This window comes from Somniosus microcephalus, chromosome 2 (assembly GCF_052327205.1).
Source record: "Somniosus microcephalus isolate GS21.2 chromosome 2, FLI_Smic_1.0, whole genome shotgun sequence".
NCBI lineage: Eukaryota > Metazoa > Chordata > Chondrichthyes > Squaliformes > Somniosidae > Somniosus > Somniosus microcephalus.
Window position 1 is genome coordinate 130193958 of NC_140988.1, and position 18329 is coordinate 130212286.

The window sequence follows — 18329 nt, forward strand, 5'->3', positions numbered from 1 at the left end:
TAATCAGGCAGAGTCAACATGGTTTTGTGCAAGGGAAATCATGTTTATCCAATTTATTGGAGTTTTTTGAGGAAGTAACATGTGCTGTGGATAAAGGGGAACCGGTGGATGTACTGTACTTAGATTTCCAGAGGGCATTTGATAAGGTGCCACATCAAAGGTTATTGCGGAAAATAAAAGCTCATGGTGTAGGGGGTAACATATTGGCATGGATAGAAGATTGGCTAGCTAACAGGAAACAGAGATTAGGCATAAATGGTTCATTTTCTGATTGGCAAGATGTAACGAGTGGTGTGCCACAGGGATCAGTGCTGGGGCCTCAACTTTTTACAATTTATATAAATAACTTGGATGAAGGGACCAAAGGTATGGTTGCTAAATTTGCTGATGACACAAAGATAGGTAGGAAAGTAAATTGTGAAGAGGACACAAGGAGGCTACAAAAGGATATAGATAAGTTAAGTGAGTGGACAAGGATCTGGCAGATGGAGTATAATGTGGGAAAATGTGAAGTTGTCCATTTTGGCAGGAAGAATAAAAAATAAGCATATTATGTAAATGGTGAGAGATTGCAGAGCTCTGAGATGCAGAGGGATCTGGGTGTCCTAGTGCATGAATCACAAAAGGTTACTATGCAGGTACAGCAAGTAATTAGGAAAGCTAATAGAATGTTATTGTTTATTGCGAGGGGACTTGAATACAAAAGTAGGGAGGTTATGCTTCAGTTGTACAGGGCATTGGTGAGACCACATCTGGAGTACTGTGTACAGTATTGGTCTCCTTATTTAAGGAAGGATGTAAATGCGTTGGAGGCAGTTCAGAGAAGGTTTACCAGACTAATACCTGGAATGGGCGGGTTGTCTTAAGAGGAAAGGTTGGACAGGCTAGGCTTGTATCCGCTGGAGTTTAGAAGAGTAAGAGGTGACTTGATTGAAACCCTGAGGGGTCTGGACAGGGTGGATGTGGAGAGGATGTTTCCTCTTGTGGGAGAATCTAGAAGTAGGGGTTACTGTTTAAAAATAAGGGGTCGCCTATTTAAGACAGAGATGAGGAGAAATGTTTTCTCACAGAGGGTCGTGAGTCTTTGGAACTCTCTTCCTCAGAGGGCGGTGGAAGCGGAGTCTTTGAATATTTTTAAGGCAGAGGTAGATAGATTCTTGGTAAGCAAGGGGGTGAAAAGTTATCGGGGGTAGGCGGGAATGTGGAGTAATCAGATCAGCCATGATCTTATTGAATGGCGGAGCAGGCTCGAATGGCCGAGTGGCCTACTCCTGCTCGTAATTCATATGTCCGTATGAACTGGTCAGGTGGGCTGAAACGTGGCAAATGGAATTCAATCTGGAGAAGTGTGAGGTAATGCATTTGGGGAGGGCTAACAAGCAAGGGAATGCACAATAAATGGTTGGATATTGAGAAATGTAAAGGAACAGAGGGACCTTGCAGTGCATGTCTACAAATCCCTGATGGTAGCAGGACAGGTAGATAAGGTGGTTGAGAAGGCATACAGGATACTTTCCTTTATTAGCCGAGGCATAGAATATAAGAGCAAGGAGGTTATGCTTGAACTGTATAAAACACTAGTTAAGCCACAGCTAGGGTACTATGTACAGTTCTGGTCACCACATTACAGAAAAGATGTGATTGCACTAGAGAGAGATTTACAGAGGAAATTTACGAGGATGTTGTCAGGACTGGAGAATTTTAGCTATGAAGAAAGATTGGATAAGCTGGGGTTGTTTTCTTTGGAACAGAGGAGGCTGAGGGGAGACTTAATTGAGGTGTATAAAATTATGAGTAGCCTAGATACAGTGGATAGGATTGACCTATTTCCCTTAGCAGAGTGGTCAATAACTAGGGGGCATAGATTTAAAGTAATTGGTAGAAGGATTAAGGGAAGTTGAGGAGAAACTTTTTCACCCAGAGGGTAGTGGGGGTCTGGAACTCACTGCCTGTGAGGGTGGTAGAGGCAGAAACCCTCATTACATTTAAAAAGTGCTTGGATATGCACTTGAAGTGCTGTAACCTACAAGGCTATGGGCCAAGAGCTGGAAAGTGGGATGAGGCTAGATAGATCTTTTTTGGCCGGCACAGACACAATGGGCCAAATGGCCTCCTTCTGTGCCGTAAATTTCTATGCTTCTATGTTAATCAAGGCTGTGAAAAATACAACAACTTTCATTTACATAGCATCTTAATGTAGAGAATTGCCCAAGGTACTTCACAGAAGTATAAGAAAATAAATGGACACCAAGTCAAAGAAGGAGATATTAGGAGAGGTGACTAAAAGCTTGGTGAAAGAGTGGATTTTGAGGACTGTCTTAACAGATGAGGGCGATGGTGAGACAGAAGGGTTTGGAGTAAAAATTCCAGAGGGTGTCACCTAGGCAACTGAGTTTGTGGCAGAGTTTGTAACAGGGACAAAAGGGCTTTGGTCTTTCCAGTGTTTAACTGGAGGAAACTGCAGCTTATCCAAGATTGGATGTCAGACTGGTCTCTAATTTCTCTGACAAAGAAATCCATAAACTCCTCACACTTGTTAGAGCTGAGGGTAGATGGTTCAAGGGAAAGGGGTTTAAATCAAACGTGGCCACAGTAAACAATAATTCTAATAGGTCTAAGAGCGTTAAAAAAACAAGCCTGAAGGCTTTGTGTCTTAATGCGAGGAGCATTTGTAATAAGGTGGATGAATTGGCTGCGCAAATAGAGGTAAACAAATATGATTTGGTTGGGATTATGGAAACGTGGCTCAAGGATGGCCAAGACTGGGAACTCAACATCCAGGGGTATTCAATATTCAGGAAAGAGAGGCAAAAAGGAAAGGGAGGTGGGGTAGCATTACTGATTAAAGAAGGGATTAATACAATTGTAATGAAGGATATTAGCTCTGATGATGTGGAATCTGTATGGGTAGAATTGAGAAATACTAAGGGGAAAAAAACATTAGTGGGAGTGGTATATAGACCTCCAAACAGTAAGGCGGAGGTTGGGGATGGCATTAAAAGGGAAATTAAAGAAGCGTGCAATAAGGGCACAGCAGTCATCATGGGTGACTTTAATCTACATATAGATTGGGCCAACCAAATTAGTAACAATACTGTGGAGGAGGAATTCCTGGAGTGTTTACGGGATGGTTTCCTGGACCAATATGTCGAGGAACCAACCAGAGATCAGGCCATCTTAGACTGGGTATTATGTAATGAGAAAGGATTAATTAGCAATCTTGTTGTACGAGGCCCCTTGGGTCGGAGCGATCATAATATGATCGAATTCTTCATTAAGATGGAGAATGAAGTAGTTGACTCGGAGACCAGGGTCCTCAATTTAAATAAAGGAAACTACAATGGTCTGAGGAGCGAGTTGGGTAGGATTGATTGGGGAATGGCACTCAAAGGGTTGACGGTGGATGGGCAATGGCAAACATTCAAAGACCCAATGGATGAGCTACAGAATTTGTTCATCCCAGTTTGGCATAAAAATAAAACAAAAAAGGTGACTCAACCGTGGCTAACAAGGGAAATTAGGGATAGAATAAGATCCAAGGAGAGGACATATAAATTGGCTAGAAAAAGCAATAATCCTGAGGATTGGGAGCAGTTTAGGAGTCAACAAAGGAGGACAAAGGGATTAATTAAGAAAGGGAAAATAGAATATGAGCGTAAGCTTGTAGGGAACATAAAAACTGACTGTAAAAGCTTTTATACATATGTGAAGAGAAAAAGATTGGTGAAGTCAAGCGTAGGTCCCTTACAGTCAGAATCAGGGGAATTTCTAATGGGAAACAAGGAAATGGCAGACCAACTAAATACATACTTTGGTTCTGTCTTCACAAAGGAGGACACAAATAACCTCCCAGAGATGCCGGGGAACATAGGGTCTGATGAAAGGGAGGAACTGAAAGAAATCAGTATTTGTAGGGAAATGGTGTTAGGAAAATTGATGGGACTGAAGGCCGATGAATCCCCAGGGCCTGATGGTCTACATCCCAGGGTACTTAAGGAAGTGGCCCTAGAGATAGTAGATGCATTGCTGGTCATCTTCCAAAATTCGATAGACTCTGGAACAGTACCCATGGATTGGAGGGTAGCTAATGTTACCCCACTATTCAAAAAAGGTGGCAGAGAAAAAGCGGGGAATTATAGACCGGTAAGCCTGACATCAGTAGTGGGGAAAATGCTAGAGTCTATTATAAAAGATGTACTAGCAGAGCACTTGGAAAGCAGTGACAGGATCGGACAAAGTCAACAAAGTCATGCTTGACTGATCTACTGGAATTTTTTGAGGGTGTAACTGGTAAAATAGATAAGGGAGAACCAGTGGATGTGGTGTATTTGGACTTTCAGAAGGCTTTCGATAAGGTCCCACATAAGAGATTAGCATGCAAAATTAAGGCACATGGGATTGGGGGCAAGGTATTGACTTGGATAGAGAACTGGTTGGCGGACAGAAAGCAAAGAGTTGGAATAAACGGGTCGTTTTCCGAGTGGCAGGCAGTGACTAGTGGGGTACCGCAAGGATCGGTCCTAGGACCCCAGCTGTTCACAATATATATTAATGATCTGGACGAGGGAATTGGATGTAATATCTCCAAATTTGCAGTTGACACAAAGCTGGGTGGGAGGGTAAGCTGTGAGGAGGATGTCGTGAAACTCCAGTACGATTTGGACAGATTGGGTGATTGGGCAGAAACATCGCAAATGCACTGTAATGTGGATAAATGTGAGGTTATCCACTTTGGTGGCAAAAACAGGAAGGCAGATTATTATTTGAATGGCAATAGATTGGGAGAAGGGGAAGTGCAAAGAGACCTGGGTGTTATTGTGCACCAGTCGCTGAAGGTAAGCATGCAGGTGCAGTAGGCGGTTAAGAAGGCAAATGGTATGTTGGCCTTCGTAGCAAGAGGGTCCGAGTACAGGAACAAGGATGTCTTGCTACAGTTGTACAGGGCCCTGGTGAGACCGCACCTTGAGTATTGTGTGCAGTTTTGGTCACCTTACCTGAGGAAGGACGTTCTTGCCATGGAGGGAGTGCAGCGAAGATTCACCAGGCTGATACCTGGGATGGCAGGAATGACGTATGAGGAGAGATTGTGTCGATTGGCCTTATACTCACTGGAGTTTAGAAGATTGAGAGGGGATCTCATCGAAACCTATAAAATTTTGTCAGGTCTGGACAGACTAGATGCAGGAAGGATGTTTCTGATGGCCGGGGAGTCCAGAACCAGGGGTCATAGTCTAAGGATAAGAGGTAAGCCATTTAGGACTGAAATGAGGAGGAATTTCTTCACCCAGAGAGTGGTGAACCTGTGGAATTCTCTGCCACAGAGGGCGTTGGAGGCCAGTTCATTAAATATATTCAAGAAAGAGTTGGATATATTTCTTGAGGCTAAAGGGATCAAGGGATATGGGGAGAAGGCAGGGACAGGGTACTGAATTTGGATGATCAGCCATGATCTCATTGAATGGCGGAGCAGGCTCGAAGGGCCGGGTGCTCCGGTTTCCTCCCACAGTCCAAAGATGTGTGGGTTAGGTTGATTGGCTATGATAAATTGACCCTTAGTGTTAGGGGGATTAAATACGTGGGGTTACGGGGATAGGGTGGGATATGTGTTGGTGTAGGGGTTACAGGGATCGGGTGGGATATGTGTCGGTGCAGGCTCGATGGGCCGAAATGGCCTCTATCTGCACTGGGTGGTTTCTGTGATTCTGTGATTCTGTGATTTTTTGAGGATGTAACTGGTAAAATAGATAAGGGAGAACCAGTGGATGTGGTGAATTTGGACTTTCAGAAGGCTTTCGATAAGGTCCCGCATAAGAGATTAGCGTGTAAAGTTAAGGCACATGGGATTGGAGGCAAGGTATTGACTTGGATTGAGAACTGGTTGGCAGACAGAAAGCAAAGAGTTGGAATAAACGGGTAGTGTTTGGAATAAATGGGTCTTTTGCTGAGTGGCAGGCAGTGACTAATGGGGTACCGCAGGGATCGGTCCTAAGACCCCAGCTATTCACAATATATATTAATGATCTAGACGAGGGAACTAGATGTAATATCTCCAAGTTTGCAGACGACACAAAGCTGGGTGGGCATGTGTGCTGTGAGGAGGATGCCGAGAAACTTCAGGATGATTTGGACAGGTTGGGTGATTGGGCAGAAGCATGGCAGATGCAATATAACGTGGATAATAAGGTAAGTTTAGTTTTAGACCCTTTTTATTAAAAATTTATTTTTTTCAAAAAAAAAAATTATTGTTTAAATTATTTTTTAAAACTTATTTATACTTAACTAGCTGAAGTGCCCGGCGGTGCCGAGGCTTTTTCGAGGGAATGTTGTTGTTGGAAGAGAGAGAGAGAGCGACTGGGGGGAAGAGAGAGCGACTGGGGGGAAGAGAGAGAGCGACTGGGGGGTAGAGAGAGAGCGACTGGGGGGAAGAGAGGGAGGGGAGGGGTGGGGGGAAGAGAGGGAGGGGAGGGGAGGGGGGAGGGAGGGGAGGGGGAGGGGAAGGGAGGGCGGGGGAGGGGGGAGGGGGAGGGGAGGGCGGGGAAGGGGGGAGGGCGGGGAAGGGAGGGCGGGGGGAGGAGAGGGGGGAAGGAAGGGAGGGGGGGAAGGGAGGGAGGGGGGGAAGGGAGGGCAGGGGAGGGGAAGGGAGGGCGGGGGGGAGGGGAGGGAGGGGAAGGGAGGGCGGGGGGGGAGGGGGAGGGAGGGCGGGGGAGGGGAGGGGGGGATGGAGGGCGGAGGGGAGGGAGGGCGGCGGGCGCCCCCCCGAGGGTCGCGCCCCCCCCCCCCCGGAGGTGAAGACCGCCGATTGCGCGCGCAGCAGGAGCTGAGACGCGGCGTCTCTCTCGGCCGGCGGGCCCGGTTGCCAGGGCAACCGTGACGCTGACCAAGCCAGAGAGAGAGACGCCGCGTCTCAGCTGCTCCTGCTGCACGCGCGGGCCCCCCCCCCGAGGGTCACGGCCCCCCCCCGAGGGTCGCGGCCGCCCCCCCCCTCCCCCCGAGGTGAAGACCGCCGATTGCGCCCGTTGCCAGGGTAACGCTGCACGCTCAGCAAGCCCCGGCAGAGAGAGACGTCTCAGCTCCTGCTGCACGCGCACCCTAGCGGCGCTGGGCTGAGGCTCGGCCCTCCAGCCTTCGAGTGGGGCCGGGAGGTGCCTAGCTCGGGCGTGGGTGCGGAGGAGACGCCGAGGCTTCTAGGCCTACCTGGAAAAACGGGGAAAGGTAGGAAAATTAATGAGATTAGATAAGTTAATTACTTTCTAAATCATTTTTTTAAAAAACAATATGTGTTTTAAATGCAACGTTTTTTTTTAAGACGCAGAAAGCGGGAAAAAGAAAGGAAAAGTTTGGAATCAAGATGGCGGCGACTCACCTCGGTTCAGAACGATAAAGCCCGGCCACACGCGCACCGATTGGCCCGGCGGCACACGCCAGCAACCCGGCGTACGATTGGTCGAGCTCGAGGTCACTCTGTCGCTAATGAGCGGATAATGAGATGCTAATGAGCGGAATGTTGAAGGTTTTTGGGATACCGCGGGCGCAATTTTAGCCCGGCCGAAACGTAAATACGCTTAAAACCGTCTCGGAAGTGTAAGCTTTCTTTGGAGGTAACGCGCGCATAGGTACGCCCTGTAACTTTCGAGTGCATACCCGCAACGCACACGCGATGACAGACAGATAGACAGATAGACAGATAGACAGATAGACAGACAGACAGATAGACAGATAGAAAGACAGAATGACAGAAGTACCGATTTATATATATAGATTTAATGATTGGGATGTTTTTTAAATTTTTATTTAAAGTTTAAATAGTGTTTTGGGCCCCCGTAGTTTTCATGAGTTTGACAGTTCTTACTCTCAAACTCATGAATGAACCTTCCCCTCCCCTGATTGGTTGTACAGTGCTCACCTGATCCCAGCCGGCACATCGCACTAACTACGCCGCTGGATCAGGTAAGCACTGCGTGCTGACATCTGAACCGGGCCTGTGACAGGAAATGCAAGAAGGCCCGGGCTTCAGATGTCAGCGCGTAGGGTGAGTGCAGATCGGGGGCTTGCCGCGCGGCAAGCCCCCGACACCAAGTTCTGGGCCCTTATCTGAGGAAGGATGTTCTTGCCATGGAGGGAGTGCAATGAAGATTCACCAGGCTGATACCTGGGATGGCAGGAATGACGTATGAGGAGAGATTGGGTCGATTGGGCTTATACTCGCTGGAGTTTAGAAGAATGAGAAGGGATCTCATTGAAACTTACAAAATTCTAACAGGACTAGACAGACTAGATGCAGGAAGGATGTTCCCGATGGCGGAGGAGTCCAGAACCAGGGGTCACAGTCTAGGGATAAGGGGTAAGCCATTTAGGACTGAGATGAGGAGGAATTTCTTCACCCAGAGACTGGTGAACCTGTGGAATTCTCTACCACAGAAGGCAGTAGAGGCTAATTCATTAAATATATTCAAGAAGAAGTTAGATATGTTTCTTAAGGCTAAAGGGATCAAGGGATATGGAGAGAAAGCAGGGACAGGGTACTGAATTTGGATGATCAGCCATGATCTCATTGAATGGCGGAGCGGGCTCGAGGGGCCGAATGGCCTACTCCTGCTCCTATCTTCTATGTTTCTATGTTTTGACCACTCACTAATTCTGCCTATGTCCCTTTGCAACTTCCTGCTCCCATTTGCACAACTTACTGTGCCTTGCAAGTTAATGTCATCCACAAACTTGGATATGCAACTCTCTACTCCTTTCTCTATATCATTAGTAGGAAAAGAAAGACTTGTATTTATATAGCACCTTTCATGAGCACCGGACATCTCAAAGTGCTTTCCAGCCAATGAAGTACTTTTTTGAAGTGTAGTCACTCTTGTAATGTAGGAAATGTGGCTGCCAATTTGCGCACAGCAAGCTCCCATAAACAGCAATGTTATAATGACCAGATATTCTGTTTGTTTATAGTGATGTTGATTGAGTGATAAATATTGGCAAGGACACCAGGGATAATGTAGTGTATGTACCCGTCTACCTTTAAGAGAACTATTGTATGTAACCGTCCACCTTTAAGAGAACTACTTTAGGTGTTGCACTACTTTGTTGGCTTCTGTATACTGTAATACCGACGGTGACCACACCGGTATATAAGTGCTGTGTCAGGATTTATTGGGCAGATTCGCCCTGACCTTCGAATAGTAAAGTCCTGTTTTAAGTTACTCTGGTAGTCTGTGTATTAATTAACTAAACAACCCACAGACTTTACAGTGGCGACGAGTCCGATCGTACCCTGCGGCAACAATACTTCCGAAGCAGTTAACGAGCGTCGAGAAGAGGCAACCGCCCTCGTCATTCTGCTGGGAGAAAACTTGAGTCTGCAGAGCTGGAAAAGAGGAGGAATTCAGAGACAAAGACTTCCATCAGCAACAGGCACTGACTGTCCCTTCTGCCACGGTGAGGAGTGAGCCGATCAGCACGAGAAACAAGCCGGCCACGGTGACTGTGAGTAAGGGAAAAGTAAAAAGAATAACCGGAGGATAAGGGCGGTGCACTCGACCACGGTCGAGGGGGAAAGGAGCCGGACAGAAGTCGGGCCCAGAGGCGCTGAGACTGGGGCAGCGTGGAGCAAGGAAGCCGCGGTACAGACAGGCTGGGGACGCAACGGCGTCGTGAGACAGCTAGACCGCGACCGGCGAAAAAGGCCGGGCAGCGACCGAAGCCACGAAGCGCTGCGACCGGGAGCGTAGGCGCGGGAAGATATAAAAACTCAGCCGCAGCCGGAGAGGGAAGCACCAGACTGCGAGAGGGCTGGGAGGCGCGATTGGGAGCCGAGCGAGCGGGAGAGGCAGAGCCAACCAAGGGAGACTGAGCGAGAGCCAGTCCAGCGGCTGAAACTGTTCGCCGTCAACGGGGTGTACCCAGCGCCGGTAGAGCCGAGCGAGCGGGAGAGAGACAGAGCCCGAGCAAGGGGAACTGAGCGAGAGCCAGCCCAGCGGCTGAAACTGTTCGCCGTCAATGGGGTGTACCCAGCGCCGGTTGCCCTGCCGAGAAAAGGGAAAGCACTGAAGCCGACGCGCAGGCTGTGAACCTGAAAGCCAGCGGCCGTCGCCCGTGGGGAAAGTGTACCCCTCCCGCCAGGGGAAGAAACGCGGGAAGCCGCCATTAGGCGGAGAAGAAGACAGAAGCGGGGAACCGCCATTGAAGTGGGCGGGGAGAGAAGATAAGCGCGGGAAACCGCCATTTTCGCGGGAGCCGCCATCTTGAAAGAAAAAGAAAATTTAAAGAAATAATCCGTGGTGTTATCAGGAAGAGAGGAAGATGCCTAAGCGTGGTAACATCAACGATTTTAATTCCGAGGTAGAAGACTGGGCCACGTATGTGGAACGCATTGAGATCTATGGTGAGGCCAATAAAATAGAAGAAGATGACAAAGCTATAACCTTGCTAAACTCGATGGGCGCGAAGACATACGGGCTCTTGAAGCATCTACTAGCACCAGCTAAACCGGCGGATCAGACTTTCGATGATATTGTTGCTGTCCTGAAGGATCATTTTAACCCCGCACCACTGATGTTAGTGGAACGATCCAAATTTTACGCGAGAACGCAACGGAAAGAGGAAAGCAACGCGGAGTACCTGATTGAACTGCGTAGGCTAGCGAAACACTGTCAGTTTAGGGAAAATCTGGCAGAGGCACTCAGAGACAAATTCGTGTGCGGAATGTCGAAGGAAGAAACACAAAAACGACTGCTCGAAGAGAACGATCTTACACTTGATAAGGCTGTCCTTATTGCTGCATCGAACGAAGCCGCAGCGAAAGGAACGGCGGAAATGCAGCTAAAGGCAGCGGCACTCAGTGTGCAGCAAATTACTTCGGGTACAACGAAATGCTATCGTTGTGGGAAGACAACACACGACCAGAACCAATGCTGGTTTAAAAACCAGGAATGTAGGAAATGTGGCAAGCTCGGTCACATAGCTAAGGTATGCCGGTCAGGAAAGAAGACCAACAATAATGAGTCACCACAAAAGAGGTACAGAAAGGTACATGAGGTGACTAGGAAGAGTCCGGAAGAACAGAATTCGGACTCACACTCCAACTGCAAGGAACTGGATAGTCTGAGAATTCACAATGTGAGTAATGAAGCTGACCGACAAGCTATCTGGATCACACTACAGATTGCAAAAGTCCAAGTGAAAATGGAAGTGGACACCGGATCGGCGTTGACGGTCATGAATAAGCATGATTATAAAAAGTTATTCAAGCATATTCCCCTACGGGATACGGAACTAGTATTGCAGACATACACGGGGCACAAAGTATACACCATCGGAAAGATAGAAGTCAAGGTGAGATACAAGGACAAAGATCACCAAAGGATGGACCTGTATGTGTTGCCTGAGGGAGGTCCACCACTTCTGGGATGGGAGTGGATCAAGAAAATAAAGATAGACTGGCATTCACTAAACACCATGACGGTAGATTCCGGAAAGGAAGATGTCAAACCTGAACGGTTGTCCAGAATATTGGACGAAGCTAAAGAGGTATTCCAGCAAGGACTGGGAACACTGCGAGGAATTAAAGCAAAGGTTAAGATTGCAGAACATGCAAGCCCAAAATTTTTCAAAGCCAGATCGGTACCTTACGCGATACGACCTGCTGTGGAGGCAGAACTGGAAGAACTTGAACGATCAGGGGTACTGTCAAAAGTGGACTGGAGTGAGTGGGCCACGCCCATTGTTCCCGTCATGAAGTCTTCACCAAGTAACAAGCCAGGGGGACCGGGGAAGGTCCGCATCTGCGGAGACTTCAAGATCACAGTGAATCCGGTGCTTCACACGGTACAATACCCGCTTCCGCGGATTGAAGATATCTTTGCTTCGTTGGCTGGAGGGAAACACTTCACCAAGATAGACCTGGCACAGGCATACTTACAAATGGAAGTCGAGGAAGAGTCGCGTCAGTACCTCACCATCAACACACACAGAGGCTTGTATCGTTATAATAGACTGGTTTTTGGAGTAGCTTCAGCTCCAGCAATTTGGCAGAGGGCCATGGAGCAGGTATTACAAGGAATTCCAAGCACGCAGTGTTACTTAGACGATATCCTGATTACGAGAGAAGACGAGGAAGAACACCTCACAAATTTGAAACTAGTGCTCACTAGGTTGAAGGAATATGGCCTTCGAGTTAATCGCAAGAAATGTGAGTTCTTCCAAAAACGGATCTCGTACTGCGGTCATGTCATTGACCGAGAGGGGCTACACAAGTCACCTGACAAGATAGAAGCTGTCGTGAAGGCCCCCGCTCCGGAAAACGTATCATAGTTAAGATCATTCTTGGGGTTGATTAATTATTATCACAAGTTTCTGCCGAATCTATCCACGGTGCTGCATCCGCTGAATGCTCTGTTGCGGAAAGAAGTACCATGGAAGTGGAGTGAGGAATGTAAAAAGGCCTTTCGCAGAAGCAAGGCGTTGATTACCTCTGAAGAAGTGTTGGCTCATTTCAACCCAACGTTACCTCTTCGTCTAGCTTGTGATGCTTCCCCCTATGGAATTGGAGCAGTACTTTCACACAAGTTACCAAATGGCTCGGAAAGGCCAGTGGCATTCGCGTCCCGATCATTGACCTCCGCGGAGCAAAATTATGCTCAAATAGGTAGGGAGGCCCTCAGCCTTGTGTGGGGCGTAAAGAAATTCAATCATTACCTGCAGGGCAAGAAGTTCACATTACTGACAGACCACCAGCCGTTGGTGTCCATATTCAACCCTAACAAGGCCGTTTCCACCATGACAGCGCAAAGGTTACAGAGGTGGTCCGTGTTACTTGGGGCACACCAATATGACATCGAATACAAAAGGTCCAAACAGCATGGAAATGCTGATGGGTTATCGCGCTTGCCATTGCCGATAGTAGAAGAAGCGACTACAGTGGACCCGGTAGAGATGTTCCACTCATCCATAGTGGAATGTCTACCAGTAACAAATTCGATGATCGAAAACGAAACAAGAAATGACCCGACTCTCTCACGAGTCTATGATTTAACGGTGGAGGGATGGCCAGCACAGGGCGAACCAACGCTGCCAGCATTTTCGCAGAGAAAAGAACAGCTGTCAGTGTGTCGAGGAACCCTGATGTGTGGATCTAGAGTGGTGATTCCACCCAAACTTCAACAGAAGGTGTTAAAGGAGCTGCACGAGGGACATCTGGGTGGAGTGAAAATGAAGAACCTAGCAAGAGCGTTTGTGTGGTGGCCAGGCATTGATGGGGATATAGAAGAAATCACTAAGAGCTGTCTAGGATGCCAGAAGGTCCAAAACGAGCCACCACAGGCTCCTCTGCATCCATGGGAGTGGCCCTCATCTCCTTGGCAAAGGGTACACATCGACTTTGCTGGTCCATTTATGGACTCAATGTTTCTAATAGCGGTGGATGCACACTCCAAGTGGCCGGAGGTAATAAAGATGTCCACCACCACCACGGAAAAAACCATCACAGTGTTAAGGACCATGTTTGCTAGGAATGGGCTGCCGGAACAGATCTGTTCTGATAATGGACCGCAATTTGTGTCCGAAGAATTCAAGAAATTCTTAAAGAGCAATGGGGTTAAGCACTACACGTCAGCCCCATACCATCCCGCCTCCAATGGATTGGCTGAAAGGTTTGTCCAGACCTTCAAGAAGGCCATAAAGGCCATGGGTAATGAAGCCATTAACTTACAACATAAGGTGGATAGCTTCTTGTTGGCGTACAGGAATGCAACACATGCGGTCACAAATCAAACTCCCGCCATGATGTTTTTTAATAGACGACTAAGATGCCGGCTGGATTTGCTTAAGCCAAACGTCAGAAGGGACGTAGAGAACCGGCAATTCCAGGGCATGAATGAAAGGCCAACTAGATCTTTTCAGATAGGTCAACAAGTTTTGGCCCGGGACTACCGTACCGAGAAATGGCAGCCTGGAACTATTGGAAAAAGGCTAGGGCCGTTGATGTATACGGTGGACATTGGGGACAGTATAATAAGGCGCCATGTTGACCAGATCATAGGGTCAGCCACAAATGGCCAACCTACTCCACCACCTTACACGGTTAATGTTGAGACAGAGATACCCAGAACACCTACCTCCGATCTGGTAATACTGGAATCAGATGAACCTGACACTGTCCTTCAAGCCGAATCGACCTTGCCAGAAGCACCTACTACCCCGCCGGGAGTTACGACACCACCGAGGCATTATCCGGACAGAGTCCGGAAACCTCCAGAGAGACTGAATCTGTGAACTGTCTTGCATAAAGTTGTATATATGTTATAATGTATGTTTAATGGGGAATCAGTATGTTGTAAGCTAAAAAGGGAGGATTGTAGTGTATGTACCCGTCTACCTTTAAGAGAACTATTGTATGTAACCATCCACCTTTAAGAGAACTACTTTAGGTGTTGCACTACTTTGTTGGCTTCTGTATACTGTAATACCGACGGTGACCACACCGGTATATAAGTGCTGTGTCAGGATTTATTGGGCAGATTCGCCCTGACCTTCGAATAGTAAAGTCCTGTTTTAAGTTACTCTGGTAGTCTGTGTATTAATTCACTAAACAACCCACAGACTTTACAGATAACTCCCCTGCTCTTCCTCAAAATAGTACCATGGGATCTTTTAACATCCAAGTCTTACACCTATTGGCCCAGAAATTCGGGTCTCCACGGGTGAGTATGCACGGGATACTCGCCCGTAGGCCCAATGGAAGTGCCGGTTTCCTGTATGCACTGCGCATGTGTGGGAAACCGGCACTTCCGTTCCCCTGAACGAAGGGGTTCAGAGTTCGAACGCGTGCGCAGGAGAGGCTGCGCGTGCGCATCAAACTTAGGTTTTTTTTGCAGGTTTTCCCGGGAGGGTAAGTCTGCAGAAGTTACACATTTAAAAAGCAGGCCTTACGCCTGCTTTTTACAAGGTAAGTGGTGAATTAATTAAAATTAATACACTTTTTCCACAGGTTTATTATTTTTAAAGACTTTAAAGCAAGGTAAGTTTATTTTTAGCCCCGTTAGAAAATAAAAAAAATTCAAAAATTTAAATTATTGTTTAAAATAGTTATTTCATGTAATTTATAGTTTATTTAAAAAATGTGATGTTTTTTAAAAATTTATTTGAAGATTTAGTGATGTTTTAGGGCCCGTAGTATTTATAAGGTTTGACAGGTCCTGTCAAACTTATGAATGGGCATTCCCTGCTCCGATTGGCTCCCCATGATCCCAGGGGACACATCGAACTAACTGCGCCCCTGGGATACGCAAGCACTGCACGCCGGCAGTTGGAGCAGGCCCAGGATCGGAATCCCATGCAGGCCCACAGCTCAACGGCTGGCGTGCAAGGTAAGTGCAGGTCGGGGGCTTGCACCTGCGGGAAGCCCTCAACCCGAATTTCTGGGCCATTATGTTAGCAGATGTTTAATGTCTCATTTGGAAGACAATACCTCCAACAGTGCAGCACTCCCTCAAGATTTTTATGCTCAAGTCTCTGGAGTGGGACTTGAGCCCACAACCTTTTGACTCAGAGGTGAGGGTGCTACCCACTGAGCCATGGCTTACACAGCTGTATAAATCTTGGTCAGACCCCATCTGAACTACTTCGTTCAGCTTTGGGCACTGAATTTCAGCAAAGATCTGTTGGCCTTGGAGGGGCTACAGCTCAAATTCACCAGGAATAATTCCTCTGTGCCCTATGTGTAACAAAATCAAAATCATATCTAAAGAACGGCCCAAAAATTGCAGTCTGGATGACGGTGAACTAGCAGCGTTCGTCGTCATTCTGCCCTTGAAACTGACTGTAATCTCAAGATTTGGTGCAGGCACAGGCACATGCGGAAATCCTGAAGTTGCGGTCGGACATTCACTGCTCCGACACAGGCTGCGCTGTGCCCCCCCCCCCACAGAGCCGGCAATCAGGGTAATCACTTAAATTGGGGGAAACTGACAAAAACTTTGGCTATTACGCTGTTAAATTCCCCAATAAAAGTTAGACCCAAAGGGATTAGGTGTAACTGGGGTTTTAACAGCGTTATTACTGCTAAACAAATGTTAAGGGCCTGAAAAACGAATTTTAATTTTGTGCAGTGCGAAATTTGTCCATTTTAATAAAAATTAACATTTTTAAGAAAGGTTTTAATAAAGAAATGTAAATTAAAAAAAAAAGTTTGTCCATCTTTATTTCAGGTTTGCCATTTCCCCATGTGAGAGCCCCAATCTTTGTTTGCTCTCTAACATTTTTTTAAAATTTGAATTTTAAGAGCTTACTCACTTCTTGTTTGCTGTCTGTGAGAATTCTGCATTTTGATTGGCTGCTTAGACAGCCTGTTGACATCACAGCTGCTCGCACTAGGGGATTCCCACTATACTCTGTTGATTTGAATTGAACGTCGGAAAACCCAAACTTCACAACACAGAGATCGCTAGATCTTTGTATGAAGCTTCAGGGCCAGCGGCGAACACCTTCGCTTCCCCGCTGACCACAAATTCCAGGCCAATATGTTTACATTTCTTACATATGGGGCTCGGAGGAAACCGTTCCCAAGTATTTGCTGTGAAGAATTATAGAAAGTTTTAAGTCAAGCAAATAGCATTTACCTTTTCTGCCAACACCTCATTAAAAAATACATTCATTTTTAAGAACCAATGCTCTTACCTATACACACTATACAGTTTTTACACTTAATCCAGAAGAAATATATATAACCAATACATGTCAACACATTAACAGGATTCCAGCAGGGCTTTATAACTTCACCTGCTGATTTTATTTGCATTACCTGCAGGTATTATTATGCTAACACCATAAAAGGAACACCCAGCTGCCGATTGCTACCACTTTTGGTTCCTTGTAATTCATTGCAGCAGTATACAAAAGCTAAGACAAATTAAGTGGAAATCGCCTAAAGTAGTTCTGTGCCTCGATCGGATCCTGCAAACAATCGTATAATCATTATGACTCTTTTTAATAAGATAATAAATGTTATTTTTTGGTGGGCGAGGAGAAACATGTTCAATACTTAACCGGCCTGTGATGAGTTGGCTCCTGGACGGGGAGCAGATGGGCTGGATGTAGTAGTTCTCCAATTTAACCCCTTGAGCAGCGAGTCTGTCCAGGGTAGGGGTGTGGATCTCGGATCCGTGATAACCCACATCGTGGAAGCCCTGATCGTCAGCGAGGATGAAGATGATGTGAGGTTTAGACGGATTTACGCTGTCTAGGAGCGGATCCTGTAAACCGGGGTCCTCCAGTCCAGGTTCGAGCCAATCCCAGGACAAGTAACCAAACGTCAGTAAACTCGCCACTGAAAAACCAGCCAGAGCACCGAACATGACTAGACGGGGATCTTCCCTCTCACGATTTTCCTTTGAGACATTAAAAGCTCAGTTTTCCGGAGCACTTACAACAGTGTTACAGACTCGTCGATTCAAAATGCACTCGGTGAAATGTAATCACGGTGCCTTTTTTTAAATATATATAAATATGAAAATAGTTATTTTCTTCCAAAAAGAAGATAGGCACGTTCGGATGGAACCCAGCAAACTGGCGTTGGGATCTTCGCCGGGGTTGTGTTCACCATCCTGGGCTCTTGTACTGGGATTCACTTCGTGCACGGAGAGCTGTGTGTGTGTCAGATGAGCTGCTGGCGTTTCTGCGAGAGTTGCTTTCCTTTCCCCTTCTGTCGAGCTGATCCTCGGTGTGTCCGCCCTCCGCCCACCTCGCTCATTGTTCTTTCACAAAGTCCGCAGCCTCCAGCCCACGGTGCCCGACTGATACCCAATACCTTGCCAGCACTCACAGCCTGCCCTGTAACCACTCTGTGATTGCAGCATCGCGTCTGTTCCGACGCTCAGAACCAGGGCACAGCTCCCTTATATACAGCGGACGGAAGGGGCCAACCTTCAGCTGCCCAACCCTGCTCCAGTGCTTTCATGCCAATCGGGTCACATATGAAATGCCGCACTCACATTTATCACACAAAACGCATTGTAAAATATCCTTATATAATTTAATGAGTAACAGGGTTGGAATTTGCATTTATTTTAAAGAATGCGAAATGTGTTGTAACAGAGGACTCAGTGAGCTGCAGAGTATGTCCCAGAGAAGAAGTCCCGCCAACTGTTAAGGGCGGCAGTTATGTGGGTACAGTATTTACAGTCCTTAGATTATTTACATATACCGAATAGATTCACTATCCTACCAATGTGAAATAACATCAGTTCATTACACATTTTAATAGCCACGGGTGTGTTCCTTTTAAGTTAATTTACTACTCAAGAATATGCGATCAAAATATTAAAATATATATTTTA

The 18329-nt window shown here is 46.9% G+C and overlaps 1 protein-coding gene across 1 annotated transcript in view; it reads right to left on the bottom strand.

Annotated features, from left to right (window-relative positions):
- The window catches only part of arsj (arylsulfatase family, member J), a 35570-nt gene extending 17688 nt beyond the window's left edge, over positions 1-17882 (bottom strand). The window contains exon 1 of the mRNA XM_085962614.1: positions 17041-17882. Coding sequence (XP_085818740.1) covers positions 17041-17348 — 308 coding nt within the window. The 5' untranslated portion in view covers positions 17349-17882. The remainder of the gene's footprint in view (positions 1-17040) is intronic.
- Between the last annotated feature and the right edge of the window lie 447 nt (positions 17883-18329).